This window comes from Lepisma saccharinum, chromosome 24, assembly GCF_977018435.1.
Source record: "Lepisma saccharinum chromosome 24, izLepSacc3.1, whole genome shotgun sequence".
Taxonomy (NCBI): Eukaryota; Metazoa; Arthropoda; class Insecta; order Zygentoma; family Lepismatidae; genus Lepisma; species Lepisma saccharinum.
In genome coordinates this window covers 45,303,959-45,320,946 of record NC_139252.1, presented here as the reverse complement: position 1 = coordinate 45,320,946, position 16,988 = coordinate 45,303,959, and the positions used below count along the sequence as shown (strand labels likewise).

Here is a 16,988-nt window from a genome sequence, read left to right as displayed (position 1 = left end):
GGATGACTAATTGTTAAGAAAATCATTAAAATATTATGTCCACTCAAACGTGAACACACTGTAATAATTCATTAGCCTTCAACACTGATTTTTTAAAGAAAATTTTGCACATACATAATTTATAATGTATGATGCAACAGAGTGGCTGTCCTTTTTCATTTAATGTAAAATATACACTTCAGTGACTCCTTAGTGGACAGTGCAAATTGTAAACCCAGCCTCTAAAGTTTGATTTTACAAGTCCTTCATCATTATGCACATAGGAAACCATAATGTGGTGGAAAACAATAACATCAAAGGAGCTGACAATTTTGTTACAAGCCACTGGAAAAAGAAGCTTCAGTTGGTTGCTATTACAGTAACTCTAATTCACTCTTGATTTTTTCTATAATGTAGTAAACTCTGTTAATTGTAACCACATAAAAGGTTACAAGCTGGCCTCAATGGTGGAGTGGTTAGTACATCATGCTACAGTGCCAGGGGTCTCAGGTTTTAGTCCAGACTTGGGCATGGGTTTTCTTTGTGGCAGACAAGTGAAATAAAATAAACCAAGATCAATCAATCAGTCAGTAAAATATTACAAATTGCTTCTAAAAATTCGTAAATAGAATGTAAGACCACTTATACCAATTTTTGATGTGCATAAGGTATATTTTTAGAGGCATGCATATTTCGTTTTTGATGAAAACATGAAATGTGAAATAACACATTGTAATGTCAATTTTTCATGTTTCTGAAAGGTGTGAGGTGCAGTTTTCTAACATGTTTTGTCACGAAATAATGCGAAATGAACTGCAAAATGCGAAATAGACTCTTAAACACGAAATTTAGAGTTTATTTACCGACATGACACAATATTTTCTGATGTCAGAATTATCCTGAGAATTATGCAATTCACAGAAAATTGATTAATCCTGCTATAAATATTTGAGAAGCAAAAATGGACAGGAATAATCTTAATATTCTGGTAACGATATAAATGTGCTATTAGAAGGGATATGTTTATTTTGTGTAGTAAGAGCAGTTTTTAAATCAAATTTGGGATTATATTCACACATTTAAAACTAAAATGTAATTTTATATACCGCTATGACAGCAAAATTTTATTTTATTTACCGCTTTTGAACCTGAAATTGACTCAGTTTTTATACTGAAATTTTACTTTTTTATTTACCAAGAATATGTGCCTCTATATATTTTATAGACGATCATCAAATGAAATGTATTCTAAATAAAATAAAGAATTAAAAGCATGTTGATTTGTTAAAAATATGGAGAGCATGTACTGAAAAATTAAAATTTCTTCCAAGCACTCCTTCAATTTTAATAAACAGAAATATGTTCCAAGCATTTTGTCATCATCTGAAATTTCATTCATTGTGCAAGAAACAGGTAAATCACCATTGAAGAAATGTCCAGTATTGCCAGATCCAGGGCATGCGGAGGAATGTTATGTTATGATTGTTATGTCTTTTCTTCTTGTATTTCAGTTTCATTGGATAAATTGAGACAAGTAGAGGGACTATCTTCTTTGGAACAGTTATATGGGAAGCACATGGAGAAGATGCTTGGCATGCTGGGAGCGACCGTGGACTCGTGGACCATCACTACTCCCGAGAAGTTTATGTTTGAAGTTTTGATTTCAAATGCAGGTCAGTGCAATTTCTGTATATCACAAATTTTAATACTAATGTGAATGTAGAAACTTAGATTTTGTACTTCAATTACAGTTTTTGGACATAATGACTGCTAAAATGTTTTTTTTAAAAAAAATCAGGATTTCAACTGACCTCGAAAACCTGGAAAACTCAAGGATTTTTTATTTTATTTTAAATGGTCAAAAGTATTTGAAACATTTTCTTCCCAATAGGTTCCATTTTTAAATATTTTACATAAAAATTAGAGCTATCAATTTAAACAGTTGATTGAACTGAATTGAATTTGTGAAGTAAAATAAACTAAATCAGTCTAATCTAATTGAACTGATTAACTGTCAAAAGTTACTTACTACATTGTATTATCTATAAAAAATTAAATTAAAAGTTTAAAATTGATTAAAATTCAATTAATTGGTTGATTATAGGTCTCGCGCGACAACTTGAGCTCTTGGGAAAGTGGAAATCCAAGGGGGCCATATGGGTTTTGTCAAGAAAAAGGCAGACTGGTGGAGCAAAATTCCAATGTTGCCATCTACAGATGTAAACAATTAACTGGTCACTCAGTTTAGATGTAGATTTGCATAATTCGGAAAAAGGGGGTTCTGCATTGCAAAGCCAGGCAAGAAATGTGGGAGAAGCCTTGTTTCCCGAGATACTCGCCGATATCCATGGCGGAGTGGTTAGCACAGCGTGTTACGATGCGAGGAGCCCCGGGTTTGAATTCCGACCTGTACATGGTAGTGTTTTTGTGCGTGTCCCTTCATCAATATCATCATATCGTCAGTCATCGTAGGGCCTCCCCATGGCACAGTGTTAGCGTCATTGCCTTGTAATCAAGGGATCCCGGGTTCGATACCCGGTGGAGGCACAAGTGGTTCGGATTCCACTTTAAACTGTAGGTTCAGTCCCGATTAGCCTTACTGTGCATAAAGTGGACTTAAAACAGCAAATCTAACCAAACGTCACTCATCGTCACCTTCGGGATTAGCCAAAAGTGGCAGGAAAGCAAAGTAAAATAAACCAAATCAATTAATCCAATTTGGATAAATGAGTTATTAATTCATTGATTGATTTTATTTATTTTACTTCACTATTCTGCCACTCTTGGCTAATCGCGAAGATCAGGATGACTGATGATAAGACGAAACTGATGAAGGGACAAATCACAAAGAACACCCATGTCCAGGCCGGGATTCGAACCAGGGACCTATGACGTCAAAGTGCACTGTGCTAACCACTCCACCACAAACCGTAAAAAGGGGTTATTAGAAGAGATTCTTACGTTGTGGCAATACTGTACCTACACCTATCAAATAATTTGCGAGAAAAAATCAATTTTCGATTTGGGGTCACATTATGGAAATGTTTACTTGATCTTTGTTTCCTTATTAAAGAACTGAATCCAATAGGAGGATTTGATGGAGAAACCAGATGTTATTGTTGTGCGTGCCGATTTCGTTAGAGATGTTCATAACTGCCCAAACACTGGGAGAACCATGTACTATTTAGACGAAACATACATAAATGAACATCATAAGGTGCCAAAACGTGGCAGTGACAAAGACGTTGTAAGGCCTTTAGCACCAAGTGGAAAAGGAAGGAGAGGCTTCTAATGGCAACCATCGATGCAGCACAGTTTCCTATGGCCTTTCGCGAGTAAAATATTTGGGGCCCTTAGTGAAAAATATATATCGAGAAGAGACGTATATACGCATTGGTGATGTCAGAGGAATGGACAGACGATTTAACCCAATACGAAAAGGAGAGAGAAGGAAATGGGGGAAGAGGAGCTCGCAGCATTGCGTACAAAGCAAATGGCCGTAATAGGTTAGATAGTCGATATGTTTTTTTTTTTTTTTTTGGTTGTTGTTGTTGTTTTTCAATTAAGAGAACATAGTGGATATACAGCTTTGCTAAGAAATGCTCTTGGCTATCAGGCATTCTGATAACATATATTGAGAATAGCAAGAAATTTGTGTGGTTGCAAACACTGCTTTTGAAGGGCGGAGTAATCATTATGAGGGTTGTCACTGCCTCTGTGGTCAACTCGAATACTTTCTCCCCAGAGCTCAAGTTGTGGTGCAAGACCTATAATAGATTAAAATTTCCAGTTAGCTCACAATGCCAATATAAATTTTTATTTTATTTTTCCATCATTTACGTTCAGTAATGCTGAATAAACTTCATTCATTTAATTTACATGCAAAATTGAAAACATAACAGTAATTTAAATGTTAAATCTCAGAAGTTATTTCAAAATACCAGGAAAATCTGGAAGTCGGGGAATTTTGTTTGCTTAAATGATTTGAAACCATGCTAACATGTGTTTCAAAATGTAAATATAAACATGAGGCTCATTTTGATGTTATTTCATGTCATATCTTTTTAAGTGATGATATCCTAATACCCTTTTGCAGGTTCTGTGGTGGGTCAGCATTTCCAGAAGATTCTTCAGATACTGACAGCTAGTGTGAAGCCAGAAAAAGATGCAGAGGTCAGGTTAAAGATGTTTACAACCTTCTCATCTGTGCTAGCCAAGTGGAAGGGTTCATTAGCAAGATGCGAAGATTCGCAAAATGCAGTTGCAAAGATCATTGAAGGTATGATAATTTGACTAGTTTTTAAAAACATGCAATGGCCAGTCAATAATGAGTGAGAATTAATTTATTTACTGTACTCACCTAAGACATTGAGCAGGGTCCAGTGTACAGCTCACCGCTAAGGAGATTATACCTGCTGGAAGCAAAGTGACGTAGCGGCAAGTGACTCCACTATTAGGGTTGGGGTGGTGCACCCAGGGTCAGAAACACGTGATGTGGTCTTTCTGTATGGTGTTGGTTTCTTGACAGAGTACACCAATTTTTTTTGGTATAAAGAGCCTGCCGATTGTACTAACTACAATGTTTAAGAGATTTTTAACTATGGAATTGGCTGTTGCAGCACTGGCTTTAGAAGAAATTGACAAAAGAAAAATAATTGTGAAAACTGAGAACGTTTATTTGCACTTACAATGTGCAAAACTGCAAATGTCAAGAATGGTAAACACTACTTTGTCGGTCTAGGTTTGGCATGAACATTTCCGGGCTCATTGTTTCATATCGACATTGTTGATCATTTCTTTTATATGAAAGTTTCCGACACAACACGTGGCAAATATACTTCAGGTTCTAAACCTAATTTAAAGGACCCAATTGTTATGAACATCGTGTGAAGAGTCCCATTCTCCGACTTAAGTAAAAAAAAATAGGGAATAATTTTGTAAAGGATGAACAAGTTCATTGTTAATCTTGATTGGGAGCTATATATCTAGAATGATATTTTCCCATGGTTGACTCTCCCTTTGCAGACACACACACTCACACAAATGATTATTTGGTTGTGTGCAAAAATATGACCCTCAATAAGTTAGCATCTTTATTTAAGGATTTTAATTGATGCAGCAGCTTGGAAAAAGATCGTGACAACTAGTACTTATGGTCATTGAATTTTTTTCATTACCTGTAATTTGGTTGTTTCAGTTTTTTTAAAAAGAAATTTCTGGTACATCAAAGTGAATATTTTGACAGCTTTTTTATTCTTCAGAAGTTCTAGTAATTTTGGTCATTACTGCCAGCACATCCTTGGGAATTTATTACAGTGTTGCTACACTTCAACAAGTTTCCAAGGGGATGGAGGTAGTGCTCACAGAAAACTTCTTATAAACCAGTGTTGTAGATAAGTGAGTACAGTACTTCTTTTAAATAGAACATGCATGGGAGGTTTGCTTCCATTCATGTGTCTTATTCTTTTTTTGTTTTTTTAAAATATATTCTGGGACATTGCCGTTGCCTTTGTACAAAGGCTATTTTTTTTTCAACCTCCGATAGGGCATGAAATCAAAACCACGGTGAATAGCAAAATTGGTTTATTGACAAAAGTTACGTACACATATAATCCACTTTTCGACGTAATCACCAACAAGATTCAGACATTTGTTGTACCGATGCACCAGCTTTCCAATACCCTCTGCAAAAAAAGGTGCCGCCGGTCTGTTGAGTCAGGTCTGCACGGTGTTTCGAAGTTCCTCATTGGTGTGGATGCACCGTCATTCCAACCACTTCTTGATTGCCTAGAAAAGGTGGAAGTCACTCGGTCTAGGTTGTAGGGAGGGTGATCAAACACTTCCCAGTGGAATCGTTGAAGAAAGTCTTGGGTTAACGCAGCGGTGGGACATGCATGAAGACATCGTGCCTCTCTGTTCTGGATGGTTCTGCGTTGTCTGCGCATTCTCTCACAATATGCAGCCTGCCCCTCTGCCTGTAGAAATCGTATCACACTACGCACCTCGCACTTGGCGGGAGAGTCGATTGTAGCAGACATCTCTACGTGCTCATTGCTCAGCTTTAACTGAAGCATTGGCCTTGTGAGTGGTAGTGGTAGTGGCAGGGGGGGGGGATGTCAATCATTCTGCGTGATTGTTCGCTTTCAAGCGTTTCACGACCCTTCGGAGGTTGAAAAAAATAGCCCTCGTACGTTGGGCATGTTGTTCTTTCACAAATTTTTGAGGTTATAACGTAAAGGAGCTTAGGAGCTTTCACACCATAGTGACAGGCATCAGGCAACAATAGCATGTGTCACTTGGACCTTCAGAAATGCAGTGGAACCTCGATTTTACGTTTTTCAGGGGACCAAGCTGAAAAAAACTTAAAATGCGTGAAAATGTAAAATCGAGGAAAATTTTATAGCAGAATTTTGAATGTATAATGTGGGAAAATGTAAAACCGAGACACATAAAATCGGGGTTCATCTGTATATTCAAACAGTCGTACTGAAGTGACACGACAAGCTGTACATGTTGCTTATGCATCGCTCAATGCCATGTGTTGAGTTGTCTCAGATAGTTGGCGTGCATGCACAGTAAATAAATAGTTTTTAACAGACCTGAGGTGCCCACGTCATTTGTCACTTGTTGCCTATACCGTGTTGCTTCAGTCTGAAATCTTGTTAGGCCTCCTCGATGGTGTAGTTAAAGCGTCATTGCCTTGTAATCAAGGGGTCCCGGGCTTTATACCTGGTGGAAGCACACAGTGATTCGGATCCCACTTTAAACTGTAGGCCCAGTTCCGATTAGTCTTACTGTGCATCAATCAATGAAAATCTCTAAATTTTAACATGAACTGTAAATTGTAGAAAGCCTTGAAGCTTTTGAGCATATCCCACAGCAAAGCATAATGTGAACCAAAAAATTAAAAAAACACAATGTAAACCATTTCTTCCCATTTCAAAATAAACTCTAATAAAAACATCATTTGTGGCTCGCAACAGGAGAATATATCTCGGAACACTAAACTACAAAGTATCATTTTAGTTAGCTTCTACCACTCATGTTTATTTTTTTATGTTTCTTATAGGTATGGTCATCCCAAACCTGGTGTGGCATGCTGGCCGTACTGCTGCAGCAGTGCGTACAGCAGCTGTGTGCTGTCTCTGGTCCTCGATACAGGGTGACAGTGTTTCACAAGTTAGCTTGCTTCCACTTCTTGATAAGCTGGTGCCTCTGCTCTGTTCTGTTGTTGAGGAATCTTCCAAAACGTGTAGACTTCTCACTTGCCAGGTCATTCACAAAATTTCCTCAATATGCAGGGAAGAATTGCCCAAGGAACATATGGAAAAACTTTATTTAGGTAAGCACTTCAACTGGATGCTGAGAAGCCATGCATCTTGGTTGTGAGGAATATAGAAGTAACCGATATAAAAAACATCACATACTGGTTGTAATTAACGCTTTATGCACTATCTGCAGTACAAGTGCTCATTTTATTAACACGCCATGATCAGTTTTCTGTTTCCAGGATGCCAAGTATTCACATGAAGCATTTCTTGCAAATTGTTTCTTAAATTTTGTACAGAATGATTAAAATTTGTTGGATTAGTGTGTTTTTCAGAAATTAGTTGCAAGTTGTGATAAGACCAACGTGACAGCTGGTGATGCAGGAGTTTAAAGTTTTAGGAACTGTTTTCAGATTCTCATGTACTTCAAACATTTTTTTTATTTTAATTTGTCTATGTTTTTTACAAAATTTATTATTATTGCAACTTTTACAGATAAACATATGACCAACATTTTTTGAGTGAATTGTCTCAAAGGAAATAAATATAATTTCTGTTAAAGATAGTAGGTCAAAATGAACATGTATAATAAAGGAATATTCTTTAAGTGTATATTACATAAATTACAGTGCAAAATAAATATGCCTTTTTTAAAAAAAATGTAGAGTTCAAAAAATGCTGTAAAAAGTTATTTTCCCTCATATACTAATGTCCAAAATTAAAGCAACAACCAGAAATGCTTTCCTCATGTGATTTTTTTTTTTTTTATAAATTTGCCAAGTTTAACCTATTGCTATCGTGATTTTTTTGTTGATAAATCCTGGCACATTAAGGTTAGTTTATTTTCTGTCTTAAACCAGTTGTTTATGACATCATAAATATTACTATCACCTGATTGTATTATGTGCTCGAACGGGAAAGAATTTCCGTTTGTTGCTTTAATTTTCGACACCAGTGTATTTTTGGTATAACTTAATATTTCAGGTGCTCACATCAACATTATGCCTCCCTTTCCTCTCTCATACACACAGGTTGATTATGTCTGTGATGTGCACATGTGTATTATGTAAAACAGTAACCATTTCAGTAGGAATGCATGACTTTATTCAGACTCTCCATTAATTTAACAATCTTTGATGAAGGATATTTTGAGCTTGAAAGCAAGCCAAAAGGCATTCAGGAATTTGTTGTTGCTGAGGTCACAGGCATTTTATTTTGTTTTTTGTTTGTTGCAGTTGTAATGAAGAGGTTAGATGATGCAAATGATGATGTACGCATACAAGCTGCAAAGACACTAATAGTTCTGTTTAAGAACCTTCCTGAAGAGTGTGATAGAGGTTTCCTTGATGTTCATCTGGAGACTGTCCTCGGTACCATGCTGATCCACCTAGATGACCCAGAGCCAAAAATCCAAGAAGTTATTTTAGGTGAGTACATGTAAAAACCAAAGGTTAGTGCATTCTTTTTAGTTTACAGAATCGACTTGTTCTTGGAGTGCAAATTGTTGTAGTGGAACATCGATTTTATGTTATTCAGGGGACCAAGGTGAAAATGCAGCAGAATATTGAATAATTTTTTGGCATGACATAATATTTCAGATGCACTCAGAATTCAGGAATGTAAAATTGGTGTTCCAATGTAATGTTTGAAGATAGATGAGAGATGCTTTTATAGTTTAATGTGGTGACAGAGAAACAGGAACAGATGTAGGTATACTTTACATAAATTGTCATAACTCCCAGCACTGGGAGAAACAATCCTAGTCTGTTTGCACATTAATCAGTCAACTTTTGAGCTCACCAGCATACCTCCCTAGTTTAAATCCAAGCCTGGACATGGGTGTTATTTGTAAGTGCCGTGTCATAAATTTCATCGGATCACTCATCCTTGTGTTCACAATCAGCTGAAAGTGCCGGGAAAGCCATTTAAAATAACAGAAATACAAATAAAGCATGTGTTGATGAAAAATCATCTTTCTCTCTGAGTCTTGTAAACAATGCTAAACCTCATACCAGTCCGTTTCATTTCAACTAGAAAACATTGTTGTTATTTTCCATTTTTTTCAGCCTTTTTAGTTTTTAGGTCAGTGCTTTTTGCCATTGTTGTATTTTTCTTAATTTTTTTGGTTTATTTTTCTCCTTTCCTGTTGTTTCATGAATTTTAAATGCATTTGCTAGCGTAACTTACGTATTTAAATTTCCTGATGTGGTCCTTTTAGCAAGTTCACCATTAACCGAAATCTTTGGCAAAGGCTTAAATAAAAGTGGTAAATTTATTTTTACCTCCAGCAAATTTAAAATACTTTGTTTAAACCTACTTTGAGGTTCTCCTGCCAACCACTATTATAACTTTTTTCTATGGTTTTAAAGTAAAATTAGTCACAATATAAAAAAAATTACAACCTGATGTACACGAAACACAACTGTATTTTCAGATGCTGGCAGAGTAATGTATCTAAAAGGACATGAAAGACTACAGAAAAACCTTGTGGTGTATTTTATCTAACCTTGAAGTCAAAATAAGCAAGACTACATTAGCATTCAATTGCTTTTTCCTCTTGCTTCAGTAGTTTAAACCACTAAACAACAGGTTATATTAAAGTATTGAACACTCTTAAAATTTATGAAAAGATCAGGCTTTCATTTTCAGGTTGAAAATTATTCTTAGCTAATTTTAAAATAATTTTATGGCCATTCTGTATGTTATTTTTTAGGTCATGAACTTTCGATCCCGAGCCATAATGGAAATAAATTACACAAGATTTTGTTACTTATACTTGAGAAGCAATGAGAAAATTAATTATTACTACATCTTCCATTGCAGATGGTCTGAAGGCATTGGGACCCATCCACCCGAAGATCATCAAGGAGAAGCTCTCAGCAACAAAACAAAATTACCGTAATCAACAGGGGTGTGATGAGCTGCTGCAATTTTTGATGGCTTGTGCATCTTGAAGGCAATAGAAGTTTCTTGTATGATGTTAATTAATTTTACATTTTTGCACTTTCTCCACAAAATAAATGTTATGTTCAGTGTTCACAAGATTTTTTATTTTTGTGTTTTATGAATGTAGTCTTAATGAAAAATATTTCAACTTACTCTTCTGACAGTGAATGGGAAAAGCCATGCTTCCTTCTGCAACGTGCCACCGCTCCTTGCTCCGGCTGGTCAGTTGGGAGCACCAGTTCTCACCCAGGGATCGGGATTAAGAAGATCCGCCCTTCCTCCAGGAAGGTAACCACCGAATTGCGACACGTGACAGTAAATAAAATTCCAAATACTTTATAATTAAAATGTCCAAAATCTTTAATCATGAATCGCGCGCGTACATACTGATTCGCACAAGTTAAAAGTTATAATTTGTTGGGTCATGCACGCTCGTAGGCAGTGACAAGCAATTTATTTAACACGAAAGTCCGCGCACCGCCTTCACAGTTAATAGCAAGACCTCAACTCCTTACCTCATGCGCGAGGCGCAGCATAACAGATTGTTCTAACTTACAATACAAACTCATAACATAAAATAACACAAGGAAAACTGATAATTTATATAACACATCAATGTTAATTAGCGATAGTAAGCTAAAGTTAGGGTTGGCAACAATTAAAAATACCAACGTGGAAGTTTTTACATCGCCAAGAACACGAAGCGTGGTTCCCCCACTCCTAACATAAACAGCCAATAGGAAAACGATATTTTATTGAAAACGAGGGATAAATACTTTGCTATAATATTACAATATTAAACTATATAGAAATAACTAAACTGATTTTATCAAATAAATCATATTTGCCCTTGCACATAAAGATGATTAAATAAAGACTTAGTTTATAACGAAGACAAATTACTTCAATCTTGTACATTGTTGAACAAAAATAGATATTAAGAAGAAATGTATTTAACTTGTACTTGAAAAGCAATGCATATATTATTTGGAATAATCATTAGCCTATAAATTCTGAATAAATGTTGCAAAAATACGTGAATAATATAATAACATAAGATAAATCGTGAATATATACATGAATTATAAAAACAATTAAGTATAAATAATTTAATAAAAGTTCTTAACTTGAAAGTATACGAATAAGATAAATGCCAATATACAACTGAAATCTGCCTAACATGGCGGTCGTTACACTTCCCTGCAGCTATGTCTGTCGAAACTGAGGAGTAGTATTAAATGTAATGACTTTTCCTTTCTATCTCTTTTGAATTGCGGTACTTAGACAACTGCTTTATAACAATATTTTTTTTTACTTTCACGGGTAATTTACAAAAAAGAAAAACTAACTAACTAACTCCCTAGCCTTCTTAAACCCGAAGGTTCATGGCTGCAGCAACACAGGCCTTCCACCTTTCCCTACCTTGAGCAAGTTCTATATACTCTTTTCCATCCCTATCGATTTCCCTTAGGTCCATCTCAACGTTGTCCCTCCATCTTCGTCTTGGCCTTCCTACAGGTCTCTTATTACCATCAGTGGCGTGGCGTGGATTTTTAAAAGTGTTACCGGTTATCAGTAGGACATTTAAGGGAGACTTGGGCGCCTCCCCACCTCATGCCCCCCCCCCCCCAATGTCTTCGAAGTAGTTCATATAATATTAATCTGGTACGTATGCAATTCAATACTAGATTTTGGTAAAGTTATTAATCAGGAAAAAAATGTTGACATAAGGACTAAAGTGAAATCGCAAACATTGGTTGTTGACACAATAATACGTAATTTGATACTTACAGAAACATCGAAGGCTACTTATAGAGCAGATCAATCCGACTTTGAAAATAGTTATATGATGCTGGGATCCCGGATCCCGGATCCCTAGCTTGGGCATGGGCGTTTGTGATGTCTATTCATCAATTTAATCATATTATCACTCATCCCCATCTTCGCAAATTAGCCAAAAGTGGCACAAGCGAAGCAAAATCAATCAAATCAAATCAAAAAACTTCTATGATGCTGTCATAAAGAGAAGTTTTTCATTTGAATTTGAATTTTTGGGTGCGCCATGGTCATGGTCCACGTTATCCACATCTGAATTCGACACGTTTTTTTTCACCCGAAAATAGAGTACATGGCCAACAAAAGTGTTTCGACAACTGCACACATCCACATAACCACGGATAGTCATTATACCACGAAACATTGAAATGTCGCTCATATCCAGCAGACGACTTGGTTTTTAAATCGTTAAAAATAGGCTTTGGCCTCCCTTTCGCCACAATTTCGATTTTTTTCTGCAAAATAACGAACCGAAAGATTGCTTCAAAATATCTTCTATCGCACGATTACACACACTGTCCAGATAGGATGAACCCGCCACCTCGGAACTCGGAGCAAGCTTCATTAATTAATTGACAATGCCCGAAAACAACATAAAGACGAAAGACACCAGTCACAAAACTCCCACTGCACAGTCCCTCCCACAAACCGTTGTTTACTTTTGTAACACGTGAAGCACCCTCCTTGCCCCCTCCCCTCTCAGCATCGGCCCTTCCCCAATATTTCCTTCGGAACCTGCAAGAAAGCCAGTTCTACTAATGTTACCATCTTAGTTCTTTTGAAACCAGATTTGCCCAAATCGCGAAACTTTTCGTTTGAAATAAGACGTAGGTATGTAGAGTAGATGTAGTCTTCATCTGTTTCCTAACTACTCCCACTCCCATGTTTCGATAAATCCTCTGAAATCTCATTTCTGACACCACTACTATTTCGTGTATTTTACGTCCTTTGCTACCTTTAAGGCTTTCGCTTTATAGGATAATCGTGACGATGAGGATGCATGGTGAATTATTGAAATAAAATTATTATTTCTTTGTGTATGTAATTATTAATTTTTATAATTATGTAAGTAAAATAATAACAACGAACATTGAAATAACCATTTCTTGCTGAGGATTCGAACCTGCGACACCTGACACTTCAGAGCGTGCTAAGATAACAATCGGGAAATTATGCTTGTAAGTATTGTTTTCATCCAAAAACAGTTCTACCACCTCAAAAACATTGCTTCAATCCGAAATTATTGCATTCCTGTGACAACGTATGTCAATCTCAATCAGTATTATCAACAATTATCACAAATTCCTGTAACCGAAATAATATTATATGTGTGAAATATAGAATTTTAGGTTGACATTTTTAGAAGGACATCGGACCCCTTGACCATACCCATCCCTCTCCTCTCCTTCTCTCCCATGATGTCGAAGAAGGACAAAGAGGACTTTCATAATTGCTGATATTTAGTGTAAATACAAAATATCACTTGGTAGTTTGCTTTTGCCCCAGTGTGATTTGATTTTTTTAAATTTTGATTTGGCGATTTAAGTCCACTTCATGAACAGTAATGCTAATCGGGACAGTTTAAAGTTGGATCCGAACCACTTGTGCCTCCACCGGGTATCGAACCCGGAATCCCTTGATTATAAGGCGGCGACGCTACCACTGCGCCATCGTTCCCCAGTATGACTGGACACCTTCAGAGTAAGATAGACCCGATTAGGCGACTTAGCTCTTTTCTGTCAATTGAATATGGCAACACTGGTATGTTTCCGGTAAGGATCAACAGCAACTGCGCCGACTAAACAGGCATGCGAAAAACCCGCCTCCTCGTCCCGCGGTCAGTCTTTGCCGCGACGCGAAGTCTTCCTTGTGTGGGCTCAGGACCTTTTCCTCATGTTGCCTGTGGAGGGTACCGGATCAGTCCTCCTCTTCGCTTTTGCCGGTGTCAGAAAAAATGTCAGTCTGCAATGTTTACTTTACGACAATATTACCAGTTTATGTACGTAATAATATTTTAAGACGGGTTCTTCAATTCTTTATATTTTGGTGTTACCTGCAGTAACAGCGGCTACATGCACGCCACGCCTCTGCTTACCATCAGGTTTCCAAACAAGAATCCTGTAAACTCCTCTTTCCTCTCCCATTTGTGCCACATGGCCTGCCCACCTAAGTCTTCTTGATTTAATTATTCTAATAATATCTGGACATGAATACAAATTATGTAGTTCTAAATTATGTAACCTTCTCCACTCACCTGTCTCCTCATCCCTTTTAGGTCCAAAGATTTTCCTAAGGATCTTATTTTCAAATACTCTCAATTTATGTTCCTCTTTCAATGTAAGGGACCAAGTTTCACATCCATATAATACTACAGGCAAAATTACTGTTTTGTATATTTTAACTTTTAGTTTCTTAGATATTAAACAAGAAGACAAAAGTTTATGAAAAGAGAAGTAACATGCATTTCCTGAATTAAGCCTACTTTTTATTTCCTCTTTAATATAATTTTCATTTGTTAATATTACTCCTAAGTATTTGAATTTGGAAACTGGTTCAAACGAGTTGTTATCAATAATTAGATTTTGATTATTACCTAACACTTGGTTTCGGCCTGTAAGCATATATTTAGTTTTATCTTTGTTAACTTCCAAACCTATCTCTTTAGCAGTTTTGAAAAATATTTTAGCATTATTCTTAATTGTATTCACATCATCCCCCAGTAAGTCTACATCATCTGCACATGCTAACAACTGAGTCACACCATTTAATTTTAGTCCTTCTTTATTTTCTTTGACCTTCCTAACAGCATATTCTAAGGCAAAATTAAAGAGCAATGGAGATAATGCATCTCCTTGTTTTAACCCATCATTGAATTGTAAATTTGTCAGACATATTAATACCCACACGAATTTTACTTTCTGTTTCACTGGTGCATATTTTTATCATACTAACAAGCATCTTAGGTATTCCAAACTCTACTAATATATTATATAATTTATCTCTTTTGACCGAATCATATGCTTTTTTGAAATCAGTGAATAGCTGATGGACATTTTGATTATATTCCCACTTTTTTTCAAGTGTCTGTCTAATGTGAAAAATTTGATCTGTAGTTGATCTGTTACATTTAAATCCACATTGATAATCACCTATAATTTCATTAGCATATGGGGTTACAAAAGAGAAAAAGAAAATACTATTAAAAAATCTCAGGTATGCACATCTCTTTCCCTTCTACGACAGTTGGGGTATAAGTCATGGCAACTATTGTTTTTTTCATGAAAATGCAGGACTGGCATGAAAATCTGAAGTATACAAATGGAAGGGTCCAGTGTATGGTATTGTGGAATGTATGAACAATACAGATCATGTGTACCAGGTATAGGATAGAGAAGCAAGCAAACATCCTTAAAGCCACATATGTTTACAAGTCTCAAAGCATAGGCACATTACAGATACATGAGAGGTGCATGCTAGGGTAGGACACCATTCCCCACAGTTTTCACCAGCTCCCTGTGGCATTCTCTGACGTTTCTCTTCCAAAGAATGGCTATTTTGATACACAAACACTGTTCATGCCATAGCACGGTGGTTGAGTCAACAATGAATTACCATTGCTCTCTGTACAATAGCCATTCATCACACTGCCATCTAGTGATGTGTGCACATACTATGAGTACCATATTTTCTGGGACATATGATCATATTGTGGTACCACCGTTTATCTTTGAGAAAAAATATAGTTGCCATGATTTATGCCCTAGCCCTCATATTAATCCCCCTTTGCCTGTTGTATCTAAGTTGTAATGAGAACCTTGATGAGAATCCAACTAGCATATTGCAGCTCTACAAAGATGGGAAAGACCTGGACAAACTCCTCCCGCTTCCTCTTTGTTCATACTCTGTGTTTCCTCATTCATAGCACACTAATGTGTCAAGGATTACATCAATTACACTCAGTGGCGTGCCTTGGATTTTTTAAATGGAGGGGTTATGTACATTTTTCAGGTAGTCTGCTCTTATTTCGCCATCTTTTCCTACCTTTGATGTTCTTTTTTTAGGAATACTGGGCTAAAGGGGGGTTATAACCCTCACCAACCCTCCCTGGACACGCAACTGATTACACTCCTGTAAAAAATAAACATAGTTCCTGGGAAGTGCAGAAACGAATACAATATGTAAAGGTAAAGTTTCCTGTGCAGATAGCACCGTGCATGAAGGCACATTTAGGGTGTGTAAGAGTAGGGCCCCACAAATTTCAGATGTCGGACATCTTGGAGGTGATGTGATCAGCAACATGCTCCACCCACCTTTACCCCCACCGGGTACCATTTGTTTTGAGGCAGGGTGGGCCAAGACTACTAGAAGGAAAGGCTGGGGTCAGACACGCCTCTTTTCGCGACTGCCGCGGGTGTGACGTCATGGGCGGACAAAACCCAGCTGTCTTTTTACCCCATACGGAAAGAAACGTGGAAAGGCTGATTTGTTTTGTTCTTTTCGCTCCTTTTTTCTTGTATTTCTGGATTGTTAGGTTCCTCGAAAATCCCCCCACCAAAAATTTCCCGGGTGATAGAGTTTTTGTTATAACAAAGGAAAGATAAGCAATTACTTTTAATTTCAAATATGCTTTACTAAGAATAATATCGAAAACACACACAAATTGGTGTGGTTGTGAGTGTTGAATGCTTTCTCTCTCAAGAGATCATTAACAAATTACATCAATACGCACAATAAAAGAAAAACAAAAATGCAAAACAATAGTAACTATGAAATCTCAGTGATTTATATTAACATAAAGCAAAAACTAAACAAAAACTTACACATAATAAAACCACTTCAACTATGTCATAATTTATTAACATCTTTAACGGGTTAGTAAAGGAAATAGTTAGCTGCTTTACACTATCTGATATGTATGAAAATAACAAATTAATTTCTAATTAATAATCATCATAATTA

At 36.5% G+C, this 16,988-nt stretch overlaps 1 protein-coding gene across 1 annotated transcript in view; it reads left to right on the top strand.

The window, feature by feature from the left end:
* Dnaaf5 (Dynein axonemal assembly factor 5) overlaps positions 1 to 10,280 on the top strand; it is a 34,170-nt gene extending 23,890 nt beyond the window's left edge. Inside the window, exons 7-11 of the mRNA XM_083110995.1 lie at positions 1,491 to 1,652; positions 4,076 to 4,258; positions 7,049 to 7,321; positions 8,483 to 8,674; positions 10,071 to 10,280. Coding sequence (XP_082967121.1) covers positions 1,491 to 1,652; positions 4,076 to 4,258; positions 7,049 to 7,321; positions 8,483 to 8,674; positions 10,071 to 10,201 — 941 coding nt within the window. The 3' untranslated portion in view covers positions 10,202 to 10,280. The remainder of the gene's footprint in view (positions 1 to 1,490; positions 1,653 to 4,075; positions 4,259 to 7,048; positions 7,322 to 8,482; positions 8,675 to 10,070) is intronic.
* The last annotated feature ends 6,708 nt before the right edge of the window (positions 10,281 to 16,988 follow it).